The sequence below is a fragment of the Triticum urartu genome, chromosome 4, assembly GCF_003073215.2.
Source record: "Triticum urartu cultivar G1812 chromosome 4, Tu2.1, whole genome shotgun sequence".
NCBI lineage: Eukaryota > Viridiplantae > Streptophyta > Magnoliopsida > Poales > Poaceae > Triticum > Triticum urartu.
The window spans coordinates 47,627,401-47,643,636 of NC_053025.1; the positions used below are offsets into that span (position 1 = coordinate 47,627,401).

The 16,236-nt window shown below is 42.6% G+C and overlaps 1 protein-coding gene across 1 annotated transcript; it reads left to right on the forward strand.

Moving 5' to 3' along the window:
- Positions 1-789: 789 nt before the first annotated feature.
- LOC125550560 (nuclear poly(A) polymerase 1-like) lies at positions 790-6,658 on the forward strand. Its single transcript, XM_048713582.1, has 12 exons — positions 790-1,763; positions 1,874-1,951; positions 2,040-2,147; positions 2,417-2,479; positions 2,553-2,714; positions 2,959-3,072; positions 3,151-3,213; positions 3,764-4,093; positions 4,571-4,735; positions 4,821-5,708; positions 5,873-5,946; positions 6,317-6,658. The coding sequence occupies exons 1-12, from the start codon at positions 1,665-1,667 to the stop codon at positions 6,357-6,359; spliced, it is 2,187 nt and encodes a 728-aa protein (XP_048569539.1). The 5' UTR covers positions 790-1,664; the 3' UTR covers positions 6,360-6,658.
- The last annotated feature ends 9,578 nt before the right edge of the window (positions 6,659-16,236 follow it).

The following is a 16,236-nucleotide window of genomic DNA, read 5'->3' on the forward strand; positions in this document are numbered from 1 at the left end:
ACCAACCAAACTCTCTCATATTTAATCAGACCAAGTTCGTTGGACCTAAATGAAGTTTCAAGCAAATGAACACACATACACCACTTTGTGGATAGGGTACATCCAAAGTGGGCTACTTTCGTAAAGACAATTTCAAACCTCTTAAGATAAGAATGAGCCCTACTTTCATAACACTCAAACGACCATTACGAAAGATGTGGAAATAGTTTTTGAAATTTTGCAAGCCCAATTTACTATTATTGGAAGGACCGGCTAGACTAGAAATGAGTGAGGAAAAGATTTAGTACAACTTTTATGATATTAATTTGTCGCAGTATGTATGTAAATTGTGAAGAAGAAATATACTGGAGGGCCGCTGTTGAAGACGTGGCGTCCTAAATTTTTTAGGTCTGCTGTTGGAGATGAATATTTTGGATATAATAATAATAATAATAATAATAATAAAATCACTGTTTGATACCCTAAAATATATCAGTTTGTCTAATTCACATCTAGATTTTTTTAAGGATGTCACATCTAAACTCCCATAAATAACACAACAACACGGAATAAAAAAACATAAAGCAAAAAAAAATAAACCACAAACATAGTGGACACAAGGTTAGATGTGACATAATTATGTCACATCTAGATGCGTTCTAGACAGACCCAAAACTTATTATTCCGACCTTTTTTCTGTACATGGACTGCTGTTCAAGATGCTCCGAAAGAAAAGAAAAGAAAAAAACTCGTCCAGTTCGAACCTTTTCCCACACCCCTTGTGTTCCGTCTACCGGCCACCCCCCCCACCCCTGTCCTTTCCCGACTCCTCCCCCACCCCACTCCCCTCCTCTCCCCGCCTCTCCCCATTGGAGCAGAGCCTCAAGCCTAGCCCCTACCCCCTAGGCCCGTCGCCTCGAGCCATCTCCGGCGAGAATCGTCCGCATCTCGGGCGCCCGCCCCGTCCACCATCCTCCTCCGCGCCGTAGCTTCCCGGATTCCGCCTGCGCCGCCGTACCGGACCCGCAGCACCGCCGCCGCCGCCGCGCTCCCCCGGAGTCAATCCGCTCCCGAACACGCCCTCAGTTTGTTTTGTATTTTCGATTGATTGAAATCAATTATGCGCCCTCCATGCTAGAAACGGAGTCGGAATCCATCTCCCCGACGGTTTCGTCCCTCTCCGCCGCCCCGCCTATATTTATTGCCTCCCCCTTCTCCTGACCTGCGCAGCCTCCAATCCAATCTGACCGCTGTGCCCTAGACCTGCCGCCGCGCCGTAGCTCAGCGCCGCCGCCGACGCCTCACCCCCCAATTCCACGCGTCGCGGCCGTCGTCGTCTCTGTTCGGCCTCATCGTCGGTTAAACTCCACTGACCCTCCACCAGTTTCGGCCGGCACGCCGTCTAGATCCGCCGCTCAGGGGGGGTTTCCCAGGATTGAACCGTGGAGCCTGGCCCTCCAGCAGCCAGGCGCCGGTGAAGACAAGGAGTCGGTCTGCTTCTGCTGTCCTAGGGTAGTGCGACGTGTAGGCTCAGTTTGATTCTACTGCTGTAATATATTTTTGGTGTTGTATTGAACTCTACCTTGTAAAGCTGGTATCCCCAGCATTCCCCTTTGCTTTTATATAAAGCTTGTACAATCGACCTTTCATTGAAAAATAAAATAAATAATAATTTGGGAGCCTTGATGGCGAAGAGCAATCCTGGTTATCTTGGCGTCTCCGAGCCAATCTCATTAGGCGGGCCAACTGAGAAGGATGTCGTACAGACAGCCGAGGTCGAAAAGGTGTGTGTGTGTGTGTGTGTGTGATATGGGTGTCAGATAGCATTTTGGAATTTTCCGTTGCTCTCCTGTTTAATGTGTTCTGCTCATATGTTGTTATTGGTGTCGATCAGTTTCTTGCTGATGCGGGCTTGTATGAGAGTCAAGAGGAGGCTGTCTCGCGAGAAGAGGTCTTAGGCAAACTTGACCAGGTTTGAGCATACTCTGCCGATGTGCTTATATTTTGGATTATAATTTGGGTAAACCGGTTTCAAGATGACTCGTTGTTTATCCTGGCAGACTGTGAAAACTTGGATTAAGAAGGCCACTAGGGTGAGCGGTTATGGCGAGCAGTTTGTGCAAGAAGCAAATGCTAAGATCTTCACATTTGGTTCATACCGCCTTGGGGTACACCGTTGCGCCGTTTCTTGTCTAGTCCTATTTCTAAAGAAATACTTACTCGTTACTTGTTACAGTGTTCTCTTGCTTTTTGCCTATTTTGTATGTTTTTCCTATCAAATGATGCAAGAGTCATTACGCGTACATCTAGCAGAGTCTGGTGGTTTTAGTTAGGTTTACTGCTAGAGATATATACTGTCGCTGTTTTATGAGGTTTTCTATCTTTGTCACCTAAATTTACTGTTGTGATTCTACTTATTCTGTTGCTTATTGCACAGGTGCACGGTCCTGGCGCAGATATTGACACGCTATGTGTGGGTCCAAGACATGCAACTCGAAATGTAAGAGGATCTATTACTAAAATTCCAAAGGTATCAGTCTTATTGTGTCCAATGTGCATTTTATTTTTCGCAGGACTACTTCTTCAGGTGTCTTCACGATATGCTAGCCGAGATGCCAGAAGTTTCTGAATTACACCCAGTACCAGATGCTCATGTGCCTGTTTTGGGTTTCAAACTTTGTGGGGTGTCTATTGACCTTTTATATGCAAACCTTGCACATGTGGTTATTCCTGATGTAAGTTTTGTTTTACAGCTTTGTTATTTAAACAATATATCGGTACTGTATGCTATATTTATATTGTACTCATTGTAGTAAATGAGTAGGAAATGGAAGCATTTGCATCCTCAAAAAATGGAAGACCGTAAAATGGAGCTTAGCATTTTATTCCCTAGTTTTGTTTGGCTCGTGAATCATTTCATAACATGGTCTGATGATGTTTGATATGAATTCCTGATCATGTTACATGATTCCATTTCAGGATCTTGATCTTTCTCAGGACTCCATACTGCACAATGTTGATGAACAGGCTGTTCGTAGTTTAAATGGGTGTCGAGTTACTGATCAAATCTTACGATTGGTCCCGAACATTCCGGTATGTGTCGCCTGTTTCTCAAGTAAACATGTCAATATTATTCTATGGACTAAAACCTATTTGTTTTCTCAAATCCAGAGTTTTCGCACAACCTTAAGGTTCATGAGATACTGGGGGAAGCGCCGTGGGGTGTACTCAAACGTATGTTTCTTCTCGCTGCAAGAGTATGCTTTAAAGTATGAACGCACATGCATTTTTAGGGAAAGACCAGAAACTTTACACAAGGAGGCCAACAGAACAAGAGAATATCTCGCTTCATTCTAAAAGAAGACATTATGTTCCATTTGGTTTCAATCAAGAGTTGACACCAAATGTAACAATATGTTTGTCTGATTGTCTGCCATTTATCTGCCTTAATAGATCTACGGAAATAGCTTTCATATTGTTTAGGGGTCAACTATTCAAGTAGTACTGTGGTAGTATGGGACACAGAATACAAGTAAAGAAAACAAGAGAACCAAAAAAGTTAGCATTTTCTTAATCTGTTTACTGATATTTCTAAAATACTGTTGCACATAAAATATGGTTGGGTAAGTAAAACAAATTGCAGCATCTGGAGACACTTAGCACCCTGCTAACTATGTCCAGTGCATGATTGCATGTTTACATTACGGCGCATATGCATATCATTATATCAGTATCATGGTCTATGAATGTGAAATTGATACTCAAAATTTTCTTGCATGTCCAGGTTATGGGATTCTTGGGTGGCATAAATTGGGCAATTCTTGTTGCTCGTATATGTCAATTGTACCCAAATGCATCACCCAGCATGTTGATATCTCGTTTTTTCAGAGTCTACAGCCAGTGGAAGTGGCCCAACCCTGTTACACTTTGCCATATTGAGGAGGGTCCTCTTGGCCTCCCTGTTTGGGATCCAAGAAGAAACTTTAGAGACAGGGGCCATCAGATGCCTATAATTACACCCGCCTATCCTTGTATGAATTCTAGTTATAACGTATCTACTAGTACTAGGTATGTGATGGTCCAAGAATTCACACGAGGATACGAGATCTGCCAGGTGCTTATTATTTCAGAATAATTTGTTTATAATTTAACAGGAATTCAGTAATTAAATTCATAACATGCATTCAAATGGTGTGATGTTACTGATATCTACTGTCTAGTAGTAATATATTCATATTGATCTTAAAAGTGTGGATTTTATCCTCAGAAGACATTTATCTCAATGCATCTGTAATGCTAATGGAAGCGCCCCATTTCTGCTGTCTAAATAATAATTATTAATGCAGGATATGTATTTGTTATATTGGTATTTAGAGTTATGCAAATTCATTTTACTGTAGAGTTATCTTACTTTAATTATCTGATTAAAACATACTGTAATGTATGCATGTAATGCTTGCGTTTTTTATGTTAACTTATACAGTAGCAACTTTTTTGAATTTATGTTTAGAACTTCTATTTTGAGTTCACATGTATGGAACCTATTTATGTCTTGCATCAGACTTGATATCCCCTTGATGATTAACTGCAGGCAATAGATGAAAATAGAGCAACCTGGGATGATTTATTCGAGCCATATCCATTTTTTGAATTATATAAAAATTATTTGGAGGTTGGTATCACAGCAAGAAATGAAGATGACCTCAGGAATTGGAAAGGTTGGGTAGAGTCTCGCCTTCGGACGCTTGTATTAAAGGTGAATAACTGAAAAAAAAACTTTCATTCTTCTTAGTAATGTGTGCCGCCTGTGTTTTAATATGTGATTTTTGCTGCTGATGTAGTTTGAACGATATACTCATGAGATGCTCCTTGCACATCCGCATCCCAGAGATTTCTCAGATGGATCCAGGCCGTTGCATAGTTTTTACTTCATGGGTCTTTGGAGAAAACAAACCGCCCAACCTCAAGAAGCTGAGCAATTTGACATCAGAGGAATCGTAAATGAGTTTAAGAGCGCAGTTCTTGCTTATGCACATCGGAGAGAAGGAATGGATATTGAAGTGTCCCATGTAAAAAGAAAAGATATCCCTTTGTTTGTTTTTCCTGGTGGGGTGCGCCCTCCTCGGTCTTCCAGAACAGTAGCCAGGAGCAGTCGCACTGTTTCTAGGAATGCTGTTACAGCTGATGGTCAAGTTGGAAATCCATCGGGCGCTGAAAGTTGGAGTGATCCTCAATCTGCCCTAGATCATTCTGGTGGCTATCAAAGTACTTTGTTGGTCCCCAGTGTATCAAGTAAAGAAACCCAAAGTATTTTGAATGGGCATTCAAATCTTCACACAGAATCCCTTGAGCATGAACATCCAGGGCACTTTCTTGGAAGTACATCTGCTCCTGGGAACATTGCTGTGTTGGATGTAGTTACACAACCTAATAGTATGCCGTCTACTTCAAGCAATGGTGCTCCAACAAATGGGCTGGACATTTGTTTCAATAGTTTACATAGGGAAGCTGAGGGGATTCCTGCAAATAATCCTGTGAATTTCTCTCCGGCTGTGGTTGATGAGCTTGATGAGCTGGCATCATATCAAGCTAAGCCTGACAATAAGCATGTGCCTCCTGTTCATGAATCATCTTTGGAAAGATGTTCTGGAAGGACCGTGGGGCAAACATGTAATTTGAGTTCTCATGGTAATAATCATCTGAAGCGCAAGGCTGAGGAAGAGCTGGAGGTATTTTTTTTCCTTTTAACTTTTTTCATATGTATTTAGATTTATGCATACTCATTAGCTCTTAATGCTTTAGTTCTCTAAATGCATGGTGTGATTTAGCTTCTTCCACTATTATTTGCTTGTATTTTGATATTAATTGTGATTCTGTTTTTATTTTTAAAAAGCCACTTGAGCTTGCTGGCCCACCAGTTGCCGCCACTCGTGCATCAACATCAACCGTTCAAAGAAAGCCCCTCAGGTACTCTTGTGCTACCTACTACTAACTGCCTGTATTTGGAAATATATGACGTCCTAGAAAGCTGTAGTCAAACTTCTCTAGCTTTGACTTACAAATATATGATGTATTATAGATTGATCAAAGCAAAAGTAACATTTCATTGGAAGTATGGTTTGTCATGACAAGTACTATTCTAAATGTATTACTAACATATTCATTTGCAAAGTAATAATGGTCAAAAACCTATTTTATGTTGGGAGACTGCCAATGTGGTGTCTCCACTTGTCGGATGGATACTCACAGTATGTTGGCAGTTCATCTTGTTTGTTGGTTTTCCTGTTTGATGTGCGATGTTATGCTGATAATAACATTTCTTTTTAATCTGTTTAAGGCTTAGATTGTCAACTGTGCCGCAACCAAAACAAGCTGAATGAAGCTCCGGAATCCAACACCAGGCCAACGCGTCGTGAAGATACCGAGGATAGGACAATTCCAGCGAGAGCTTTCAATTTTTCATTTTATTATGTTCAAATGTAAACATCCACTGTAGGCCATTGTAAGCCAACTTTTCTGCCACGGAAAAAAGTACAAGAGAAAATGTTGTAATTTACGACCTTTTTAACCGTGGCACATGCTGTTTGCGATCTTGGAATCTTTTCATCTTTGCTTGGATTGTGTATTCACTGTAAAAGACATATGCTCTGCTAATATATAATTATTATTTGTCAATAAATGCCGGCCTTGTGCATAAATTGAACGAAGGAACTTGAGCGGCCTTTGGTGGTTAGCTGTGTGGTTATCAAGGTTTTAAATTGCATTTTTTTGTAGCTTAGCGATGAGGTCCGAGCTATAGCCATGTTAGCTATCACGGATACTATTTACAATTGCTTTTTTAAAGTAATAAAATGACAAGAAAAACTCACAATCAAGACAAAACTGAAACACAGATTTTTAGATTTCGAATAGCTGAGATAGCATAACTAGAATCCAAGAGGGAAAGAGCAAAAACGAGATTGAATCAAAGTGAATGGATGATTAATCCTGGTTTCTATTGATTCTCAAGTATATATACATCGGGAAGAGATGGGAATAAGAGATGCCTGTTCAGAGGCCGGCATCCCTCCACAACAAGTGAACTTAGACATCGGTACAAAATTTTATATCATAGGGCATCTTCAAAGCGGACTCTCAAATCACCTGCAAACGTCTGGACCGAGTTGTTTGGACGCTACAAATCATCCAACGTCATCCTGCATCGTTTCGCCGATGCTTTCACGTGCCTGTTTCCTGCAAACCAGGGGGGTTTGCTAGAGTCTAAACCTCTGCCACATAGGACTTCGACACCCTCGGCCCACCCAAAACCATACCCGGTGCCCCGCGTCTCCACCCCCTTGCTCTGCATCCACTTCCTCCCTACCCGACGACGTCACTATATCACCCTGGTCGTCCGTCAAGCCTTTGTCAGACCTGTGCAACCTGCGCTGCTCCACCCATTTGCCACATCGCTTTGCCTATGCCACCGTTCCACCTCTTGTTCGTCCGCCGCATAGGTACCATCTGCCCATGTGGATGCTGTCCATGAAGAAAATATGCCCTAGAGGCAATAATAAAGTTGTTATTTATATTTCCTTATATCATGATAAATGCTTATTATTCATGCTAGAATTGTATTAACTGGAAACTTAGTACATGTGTGAATACATAGACAAACAGTATCCCTAGTATGCCTCTACTTGACTAGCTCGTTAATCAAAGATGGTTAAGTTTCCTAGCCATAGAAATGTGTTGTCATTTGATGGACAAGACCCATCCGTTAGCTTAGCATAATGATCGTTTAGTTTTTCTGCTATTGCTTTCTTCATGACTTATACATGTTCCTCAGACTATGAGATTATGCAACTCCCGAATACCGAGGAACACCTTGTGTGCTATCAAACGTCACAACGTAACTGGGTGATTATAAAGATGCTCTACATGTGTCTCCGATGGTGTTTGTTGAGTTGGCATAGATCAAGATTAGGATTTGTCACTCCGTGTATCGGAGAGGTATCTCTGGGCCCTCTCGATAATGCACATCACTATGAGCCTTGCAAGCAATGTGTCTAATGAGTTAGCTGCGGGATGATGCATTACAGAACGAGTAAAGAGACTTGCCGGTGACGAGATTGAATTAGGTATGATGATAGCAACGATCGAATCTCTGGCAAGTAACATACCGATGACAAAGGGAACAACGTATGTTGTTATGCGGTTTGACCGATAAAGATCTTCGTAGAATATGTAGGAACCAATATGAGCACCCAGGTTCCGCTATTGGTTATTGACCGGAGATGTGTCTCGGTCATGTCTACATAGTTCTCGAACCCATAGGGTCCGCACGCTTAATGTTCGATGACGATTTGTATTATGAGTTATGTGATTTGATGACCGAAGATTGTTCGGAGTCTCGGATGAGATCACAGACATGACGAGGAGTCTTGAAATGGTCCAGACATAAAGATTCATATATTGGAAGGTTACATTCGGATACCGGAATGGTTCGAGTCGTTTCGGATGAGTTTCGGAGTACCGGGGGTTACCGGACCCCCCCCCCCCCAGAAGTTATTGGGCCTCATGGGCCTAGTGGTGGAAGAGAGGAGGCCGGCCAAGGAGTGGCGCGCGCCCCCCAAGCCCAATCCGAATTGGGTTAGGGTTGGGGGGGGTGGGGTGGCCCCCTTTCCTTCTCTCCTCCTTCTCCTTCCCTCCTCCTACTAGGAATAGGAAAGAGGAGGGGAATCCTACTTGGACTAGGGAGTCCTAGTAGGATTCCCCACACCTGGCGCGCCCCCTTAGGGCCGGCCACCTCTTCCCTCCCTTCCTTTATATACGTGGCCAGGGGGCACCCCATAGACACACAAGTTGATCTTTTAGCCGTGTGCGGTGCCCCCCTCCACAGTTACACAACTCGGTCATATCGTTGTAGTGCTTAGGCGAAGCCCTGCATCGGTAACTTCATCATCACCGTCACCACGCCGTCGTGCTGATGGAACTCTCCCTCGGTCTCAGCTGGTTCAAGAGTACGAGGGACGTCACCGAGCTGAACGTGTGCTGATCGCAAAGGTGCCGTGCGTTGACGAAATCATTGTGGTTTTGATGCGTAGGTAAGAACGGTTCTTGCTAGAGGCCCGTAGCAGCCACGTAGAACTTGCAACAACAAAGTAGAGGACATCTAACTTGTTTTTGCAGGACATTTTGTGATGTGATATGGTCAAGACGTGATGATATAAATTGTTGTATGAGATGATCATGTTTTGTAAAAGTTATCGGCAACTGGCAGGAGCCATATGGTTGTCGCTTTATTGTATGAAATGCAATCGCCATGTAATTGCTTTACTTTATCACTAAGCGGTAGCGATAGTCGTAGAAGCAATAGTTGGCGAGAAGACAACGATGCTACGATGGAGATCAAGGAGTCAAGCCGGCGACGATGGTGATCATGATGGTGCTTTGGAGATGGAGATCAAAGGCACAATATGATGATGACCATATCATATCACTTATTTTGATTGCATGTGATGTTTATCCTTTATGCATCTTATTTTGCTTAGTACGACGGTAGCATTATAAGATGATCTCTTACTCAATTTCAAGGTACAAGTGTTCTCCCTGAGTATGCACCATTGCTACAGTTTGTCGTGCCGAGACACCATGTGATGATCGGGTGTGATAAGCTCTACGTTCACATACAACGGGTGCAAGCCAGTTTTGCACAAGCAGAATACTCAGGTTAAACTTGATGATCCTAGCATATGCAGATATGGCCTCAGAACACTGAGACCGAAAGGTCGAGCATGAATCATATAGTAGATATGATCAACATAGTGATGTTCACCATTGAAAACTTCTCCATCTCACGTGATGACCGGACATGGTTTAGTTGATATGGATCACGTGATCATTTATATGACTAGAGGGATGTCTATCTAAGTGGGAGTTCTTAAGTAATATGATTAATTGAACTTTAATTTATCATGAACTTAGTACCTGATAGTATTTTGCATGTCTATGTTGTTGTAGATAAATGGCCCGTGCTACTGTTCCTTTGCATTTTAACGCGTTCCTAGAGAAAGCTAAGTTGAAAGATGATGGTAGAAACTACACGGACTGGGTCCGTAACTTGAGGATTATCCTCATTGCTGCACAGATGAATTACGTTCTGGAAGCACCGCTAGGTGCAAAGCCTGCTGCAGGAGCATCTCCAGATGTTATGAACGTCTGGCAGAGCAAAGTTGATGACTACTTGATAGTTCAGTGTGCCATGCTTTATGGCTTAGAATCGGGACTTCAACGACGTTTTGAACGTCATGGAGCATATGAGATGTTCCAGGAGTTGAAGTTAATATTTCAAGCAAATGCCCGGATTGAGAGATATGAAGTCTCCAATAAGTTCTATAGCTGCAAGATGGAGGAGAATAGTTCTGTCAGTGAACATATACTCAGAATGTCTGGGTACCACAACCACTTGACTCAACTGGGAGTTAATCTTCCTGATGATAGTGTCATTGACAGAGTTCTTCAATCACTACCACCAAGTTACAAAAGCTTCGTGATGAACTATAATGTGCAAGGTATGGATAAGACAATTCCCGAGCTCATCACAATGCTAAAAGCTGCGGAGGTAGAAATCAAGAAGGAGCATCAAGTGTTGATGGTCAACAAGACCACTAGTTTCAAGAAGAAGGGCAAAGGGAAGAAGGGGACACTACTAGAGAAAACCTTATACACAGAATCTTAGCAGCAGCGCGACACAAAAAGAAGCGCTACTGCTAATTAGCAGTAGCGCGGGTTTTTACCCCTCGCTACTACTAAGTTGCTAGTAGTAGCGCGGGTTTTTAACCCTCGCTACTACTAAGCGGTCTCTACCGTGCTCCCCGACACATGCCATAGTAGTAGCGAGGGGTATAAACCCGCGCTACTACTAAGTTGATAGTAGTAGCGCGGTTTTATACCCCTCGCTACTGCTAAGTACGAGGTAGGTGAAGTCGCCATATCCTTGGCCGAATCCCCATCTCCTCACCCAAATCCCTCCTCTCTTCCACCATTCTCTCCTCTCACTTTCCATACGCTCTCACATGGACCTCTTGCCCATGCGCCCATCCATCTCCGTGGCACTGAAAGAGGCCACCACCTTGCGCCACCAGTGTTTAGGAGCTCGTCGGTCTTCCACCGACGTCTAGGAGGCCGCCGCCCCGCGCCACCACACTGGAGCACCTCACCACCGGTGACTAGCTCCGCTGCTCCCTACATCACCTTCCTTTCTCTCTTGGTTTTCCTTTCCTCTCTCTTCCTCTGGTTTGACTCACCCTCCCATGTCCATGCCCATGCAGGTCGTCGCCATGGACGACCCGGAGCTATCTGGCATGGTCAGCAAGAGGAGCCCCACGCCGCTGCCTGGCTCTGCCATAGACACGGGCCCTCTCCAACAGCCACTGCTGGATCTGGTCTTCCGCTGTCCATTCATGCCTCCTGCGATGCCAATCATCGCTAGATCGAACCACTGCTACCATTGACAACATGCACGGGATCAAGATTTTTTTGTTTTGTTTTTGAAAGTAATAGCAGTAGCGCGGGATATTAGACCCGCTACAGCTAATTAGCAGTAGCGTTGTTTGCAACGCATGCTACAGCTAACCATGCGCTACTGCTACAAGTTAGCGTGGCGCCGTATCAGTAGCGCGGGAACCCACGCTACTGATACACCCAAAACCCGCGCTGTTGCTAGGCTTTTCCCTAGTAGTGGGAACTTCAAGAAGAACGACAAGCAAGTTGCTGCTCAAGTGAAGAAACCCAAGTTTGGACCTAAGCCTGAGACTGAGTGCTTCTACTGCAAAGGGACTGGTCACTGGAAGCGGAACTGTCCCAATTATTTGGCGGATAAGAAGGATGGCAATGTTAAAGGTATATTTGATATGCATGTTATTGATGTGTACTTCACTAATGCTCGCAGTAGCGTCTGGGTATTTGATACTGGTTCTGTTGCTCACATTTGCAACTGGAAACACGGGCTACGGATTAAGCTAAGATTGGCTAAGGACGAGATGACGATGCGCGTGGGAAATGGTTCCAAAGTCGATGTGATCGCAGTCGGCACACTACCTCTACATCTACCTTCGGGATTAGTTTTAGACCTGAATAATTGTTATTTGGTGCCAGCGTTAAGCATGAACATTATATCTGGATCTTGTTTTGATGCGAGACAGTTATTCATTTAAATAAGAGAATAATGGTTGTTCTATTTATATGAGTAATATCTTTTATGGTCATGCACCCTTGATGAGTGGTCTATTTTTATTGAATCTCGATAGTAGTGATACACATATTCATAGTATTGAAGCCAAAAGATATAAGTTTAATAATGATAGTGCAACTTATTTGTGGCACTACTGTTTAGGTCATATTGGTGTAAAGCGCATGAAGAAACTCCATGCTGATGGGCTTTTGGAACCACTTGATTAGGAATCACTTGATGCTTGCGAACCATGCCTCATGGGCAAGATAACTAAGACTCCGTTCTCCGGAACAATGGAGCGAGCAACAGACTTATTGGAAATAATACATACCGACGTATGCAGTCCGATGAGTGTTGATGCTCGCGGCAGGTGTCGTCACTTTTTGACCTTCACCGATGATTTGAGCAGATATGGGTATATCGACTTGATGAAACATAAGTCCGAAACATTTGAAAAGTTCAAAGAATTTCAGAGTGAAGTGCAAAATCACCGTAACAAGAAAATTAAGTTTCTATGGTCTGATCGTGGAGGTGAATATTTGAGTTACGAATTTGGTCTTCATTTGAAACAATGTGGAATAGTTTCACAGCTTACGCCACCTAGAACACCACGGCGTAATGGTGTGTCCGAATGTCGTAATCGTACTTTATTAGATATGGTGCGATCTATGATGTCTCATACTGATTTACCGCTATCGTTTTGGGGTTATGCTTTAGAGATGGCTGCATTCACGTTAAATAAGGCACCATCGAAATCCGTTGAGACGACACCATATGAATTGTGGTTTGGCAAGAAACCCAAGTTGTCGTTTCTTAAAGTTTGGGGCTGCGATGCTTATGTGAAAAATCTTCAACCTGATAAGCTCGAACCCAAATCGGAGAAATGTGTCTTCATAGGATATCCAAAGGAGACTGTTGGGTACACCTTCTATCATAGATTCAAAGGCAAGATATTCATTGCAAAGAATGGATCCTTTCTAGAGAAGGAGTTTCTCTCGAAAGAAGTGAGTGGGAGGAAAGTAGAACTTGATGAGGTAATTGTACCTTCTCCCTTATTGGAAAGTATATCATCACATAAATCAGTTCCACTGATTCCTACACCAATTAGTGAGGAAGCTAATGATGATGACCATGAAACTTCTAATCAAGTTACTACCAGACCTCGTAGGTCAACCAGAGCAAGATCCGCACCAGAGTGGTATGGTAATCCAGTTTTGGAGGTCATGTTACTTGACCATGATGAACCTACGAACTATGAGGAAGCGATGATGAGCCCAGATTCCGCAAAATGGCTTGAGGCCATGAAATTTGAGATGGGATCCATGTATGAGAACAAAGTGTGAACTTTGGTTGACTTGCTCGATGATTGGCAAGCAATAGAGAATAAATGGATCTTCAAGAAGAAGACTGACGCTGGCGGTAATATTACTGTCTAAAAAGCTTGACTTGTTGCGAAAGGTTTTCGGCAAGTTCAAGGAGTTGACTACGATGATACCTTCTCACCTGTAGCGATGCTTAAGTCTGTCTGAATCATGTTAGCAATTGCCGCATTTTATGATTGTGAAATTTGGCAAATGGATGTCAAAACTGCATTCCTTAATGGATATCTCAAAGAAGATTTGTATATGATGCAACTAGAAGGTTTTGTCGATACAAAAGGTGCTAACAAAGTGTGCAAGCTCCAACAATCCATTTATGGACTGGTGCAAGCCTCTCAGAGTTGGAATATACGCTTTGATAGTGTGATCAAAGCATATGGTTTTATACAGACTTTTGGAGAAGCCTGTATTTACAAGAAAGTGAGTGGGAGCTCCGTAGCATTTCTGATATTATATGTGGATGACATATTGTTGCTCGGAAATGATACTGAATTTCTGAATAGCACAAAAGGATACTTGAATAAGAATTTTTCAATGAAAGACCTCGGTGAAGATGCTTATATATTGGGCATCAAGATTTATAGAGATAGATCGAGACGCTTAATTGGACTTTCACAAAGCACATACCTTGATAAAGTTTTGAAGAAGTTCAAAATGGATCGGTCAAATAAAGGGTTCTCTCCTGTGTTACAAGGTGTGAAGTTGAGTCAGACTCAATGCCCGACCACTACAGAAGATATAGAGAAAATGAAAGTCATTCCCTATGCCTCAGCCATAGGTTCTATCATGTATGCAATGTTGTGTACCAGACCTGATGTGTGCCTTGCTATTAGTTTAGCGGGGAGGTACCAAAGTAATCCAGGAGTGGGTCACTAGACAACGGTCAAGAACATCCTAAAATACCTGAAAAGGACTAAGGATATGTTTCACGTTTATGGAGGTGACAAAGAGCTCGTCGTAAATGGTTACGTCGATGCAAGCTTTGACACTGATCCGAATGACTCTAAGTCACAAATCGGATACGTATTTTTATTGAATGGTGGAGCTATCAGTTGGTGCAGTTCTAAGCAGAGTGTCTTGGCGGGATCTACGTGTGAAGCAGAGTACATAGCTATTTCGAAAGCAGCAAATGAAGGAGTCTGGATGAAGGAGTTCATATCCGATCTAGGTGTAATACCTAGTGCATCGGGTCCAATGAAAATCTTTTGTGACAATACTGGTGCAATTGCCTTGGCAAAGGAATCCAGATTTCACAAGAGAACCAAGCACATCAAGAGATGCTTCAATTCCATCCGCGATCAAGTCAAGGAGGTATACATAGAGATTTGCAAGATACATACAGATCTGAATGTTGCAGACCCGTTGACTAAGCCTCTCTCACGAGCAAAACATGATCAACACCAAGACTCCATGGGTGTTAGAATCATTACTATGTAATCTGGATTATTGACTCTAGTGCAAGTGGGAGACTTAAGGAAATATGCCCTAGAGGCAATAATAGAGTTGTTATTTATATTTCCTTATATCATGATAAATGTTTATTATCCATGCTAGAATTGTATTAACCGGAAACTTAGTACATGTGTGAATACATAGACAAACAGAGTGTCCCTAGTATGCCTCTACTTGACTAGCTCGGTAATCAAAGATGGTTAAGTTTCCTAGCCATAGACATGTGTTGTCCTTTGATGAACGGGATCACATCATTAGAAAATGATGTGATGGACAAGACCCATCCGTTAGCTTAGCATAATGATCGTTTAGTTTTTCTACTATTGCTTTCTTCATGACTTATACATGTTCCTCAGACTATGAGATTATGCAACTCCCGGATACCGGAGGAACACCTTGTGTGCTATCAAACGTCACAACGTAACTGGGTGATTATAAAGATGCTCTACAGGTGTCTCCGATGGTGTTTGTTGAGTTGGCATAGATCAAGATTAGGATTTGTCACTCCGTGTATCGGAGAGGTATCTCTGGGCCCTCTCGGTAATGCACATCACTATGAGCCTTGCAAGCAATGTGTCTAATGAGTTAGCCACAGGATGACGCATTATGGAACGAGTAAAGAGACTTGCCGGTGACGAGATTGAACTAGGTATGATGATACCTGAAGGAAATATGCCCTAGAGGCAATAATAATGTTATTATTTTATTTCCTTATATCATGATAATTGTTTATTATTCATGCTAGAATTGTATTATCCGGAAACATAATACTTGTGTGAATACATAGACAAACCAAACGTCACTAGTATGCCTCTACTTGACTAGCTCGTTAATCAAAGATGGTTATGTTTCCTAACCATAGATATGTGTTTTGATTAATGGGATCACGTCATTAGGAGAATGATGTGATTGACATGACCCATTCCATTAGCTTAGCACCCGATCGTTTAGTATGTTGCTATTGCTTTCTTCATGACTTATACATATTCCTATGACTATGAGATTATGCAACTCCCGTTTGCCGGAGGAACACTTTGTGTGCTACCAAATGTCACAACGTAACTGGGTGATTATAAAGGAGCTCTACAGGTGTCTCCAAAGGTACATGTTGGGTTGGCGTATTTCGAGATTAGGATTTGTCACTCTGATTGTCGGAGAGGTATCTCTGGGCCCTCTCGTGCACATCACATAAGCCTTGCAAGCATTACAACT

Bases quoted from the DNA above. Each gene is read 5' to 3' on its own strand.
- LOC125550560 (XM_048713582.1), top strand. From the start codon at position 1,665: ATGGCGAAGAGCAATCCTGGTTATCTTGGCGTCTCCGAGCCAATCTCA. The intron at 1,764-1,873 runs GTGTGTGTGTGT...GGTGTCGATCAG, and splicing joins AGACAGCCGAGGTCGAAAAG to TTTCTTGCTGATGCGGGCTT. The intron at 5,947-6,316 runs GTACTCTTGTGC...AATCTGTTTAAG, and splicing joins GTTCAAAGAAAGCCCCTCAG to GCTTAGATTGTCAACTGTGC.